At 41.3% G+C, this 2500-nt stretch overlaps 1 protein-coding gene across 1 annotated transcript in view; it reads right to left on the bottom strand.

The window, feature by feature from the left end:
• cacna1ia (calcium voltage-gated channel subunit alpha1 Ia) overlaps window positions 1-2500 on the bottom strand; it is a gene marked incomplete at both ends in the record, with an annotated part of 282782 nt that overhangs the window by 106104 nt on the left and 174178 nt on the right. The window contains 2 exons of the mRNA XM_080723189.1: window positions 1477-1662; window positions 2227-2378. Coding sequence (XP_080579315.1) covers window positions 1477-1662; window positions 2227-2378 — 338 coding nt within the window. The remainder of the gene's footprint in view (window positions 1-1476; window positions 1663-2226; window positions 2379-2500) is intronic.

Here is a 2500-nt window from a genome sequence, read left to right as displayed (position 1 = left end):
AACTTGTGTTAATAATTACTTTGTAGATTTTGATTATTATTACAACGCATAAATTAAACGCTTCAACCCATTTTAGGCCGCTATGCATTGTGAGCTTGTAGATCGGCTATTTTCAAAAGATTTTGATACATTTGAAAACTTGAAATGGGACATTCTGCATAATGAATACTTTTACTTTTGGTACTTTAAGTACATTTTAATGCAATACTTTTGTACTTTTATTCAAGTACATTTTGAATTCTTGTTCAAAAGTACATACACGCAAGCGTTGATCGTGTTGCGCGTCCACCCACACAGTACTTCCGCGCAATTCCCCCATCAAATTGTCTTCTCCACATCTACAAAATAAATGTTATGCTGCCTTAAAAAACTAATTTAAACAATTTGCATTTTACATGCAACAATAATCCTGAATTATTCAAAGAGCTATAATAGACCATCTTCATTTTGGTTGGTAATGCTGGGGGGCATTACGATTATGAACCAATTACACAATGACAGGTGAGAGGGAGAAAAACTAATGAGATGAATATAGCCTACAGTATCAGCTCATAATCAATAATTCATTCATAATCTGCATGCATGTACAAGCAAAGTATGTACATTATTTATAAATATGTCTTACGCCTAATGTTACAACATACAGTACTGTGCTCTACAGCCAATGGCCACAATATCTGGACCACTTGAGCTTATAGATTGGCTATTTTGCTGACTGTTTTCCTATTTTCACCAATGCAACCTATTATGACAACAATTTAGGTCTTTGGCTGTAATCCAGAGTGACATAATCACAAGGCAAAAGAAACAACTATATTAAATATAAAAAAAACACTAAGACTAAAGGGAATAAAACCATCTAAAAACAATTAAGCATAGGTAGGTTAGCTGGGGAAAGCAACATGAAAGATGTGGGTTTTGAGGCCGGTTTTGAAGGTTTGGATAGTGGGGGCGTCTCTGAGGGTTTTGGGGAGTGCATTCCAGAGGGTTGGGGCAGCAAAAGCAAAAGCTCTGTTGCTACATACTAGGATGCCAGGTAAACCATGAAACCAAGCATCATGTCTGAACAATATGCTGTCTAAATTATATTTATTTTAGAATAGGGATACTTTGGTGCATGATACTTTACATTATTTCTGACCTTAAACATGCACAGCTGTTCTGCAAAAAGAGTTAGAGTTCATTCCGGGCACACATCTAATTAGTACATATATTGTTGCTTTTCTTAATCTGATCACATTCAACGCATGTTTTATTTCGTTTATTTCAAAGGTTGTTATTTGTGGCAAACAACAAACTTGCCAAAAGGAAGCAACACTAACAGGTCCACTGCTGCTCAAAAGGAGGCACACACACATGCGTGCACACGCACACACCCACACCCACACCCACACCCACCCACCCACACACCCACACCCACACCCACACCCACACACACACACACACACACACACACACACACACACACACACCAACCTAAAGATGAAGATGAAGAGCATCAGCAGCATGCAGAACGTGGCCACGTTGTCCATGGTCTTCATCAGCACCACCAGCTGTCTCCTCAGGGCCGGCATAAACCTCACCAGCTTTATGACCCGCAGCAGACGGAAGGTCCTCAACACCGACAGACCCCCGTCAGCCTGCCCGATGATCTCACACACACTGAGAGAGAGAGAGAGAGAGAGAGAGAGAGAGAGAGAGAGAGAGAGAGAGAGAGAGAGAGAGAGAGAGACACACACACAGAGAGACAGAGAGACAGAGAGACAGAGAGACAGAGAGAGAGAGTTAGGAGTTAAAATTAACCACCACTCAAACCCTCTATAGTCAGTGAAACAGTCTATTTCTTTCACCACTCTACACTAGACCAAAAAGTCGACAAGTCAACTCAGTCGACTTCATTGCACAAGTCAACTCCCACCAGGGAAAGTCAAATGTTGAAATAAATAAATAAAATATCTCTATGTCACATTGAAGGCTGGACAGACAGAAGTGGTAACATAGCCACCAACATTATCCTGTTGGATCCAACATTATATAGGAATTAGGATTATTATTATTCAACGATGCTGGTTGCAGTGGAATCTATAATATTAACATCAAAACCAAAGCCTTGTTAAGGGAGAAAGGAACGTTTTAGACTATTCTATGAAGTCCAGCGGTAAGTCATTTTCGGGATTCCACCCGACAGCAAGCACAACACAACTGCGGTCTACTGTGAGTGTGAACCTGATGATGACGATGATGCCGTCGAATATGTTGTAAGGGTTCCTCAGGTAGTCGAAGAAACCGAAGGCGGTGAGCTTGAGGATCATCTCCAAGGTGAACATGCTGGTGAACACGATGTTACATATCTCCAAGACGTTGGTCAACTCCTCCGGCTGGAGAGAGGGAGAGAGAGCAGAGAGAGGGAGAGAGTCAACACAATGTACACACACTAACAACAAATGTGCCGTGACGATTCATGAAAAGCACACAGTCGTCTTTTCCCAACGCCAGGGGG

Source organism: Nannobrachium achirus, assembly GCF_963921795.1.
Source record: "Nannobrachium achirus genome assembly, chromosome: 4".
NCBI lineage: Eukaryota > Metazoa > Chordata > Actinopteri > Myctophiformes > Myctophidae > Nannobrachium > Nannobrachium achirus.
Note: the sequence above shows the minus strand (reverse complement) of the source record. Positions and strands in the feature narration are given on the sequence as shown.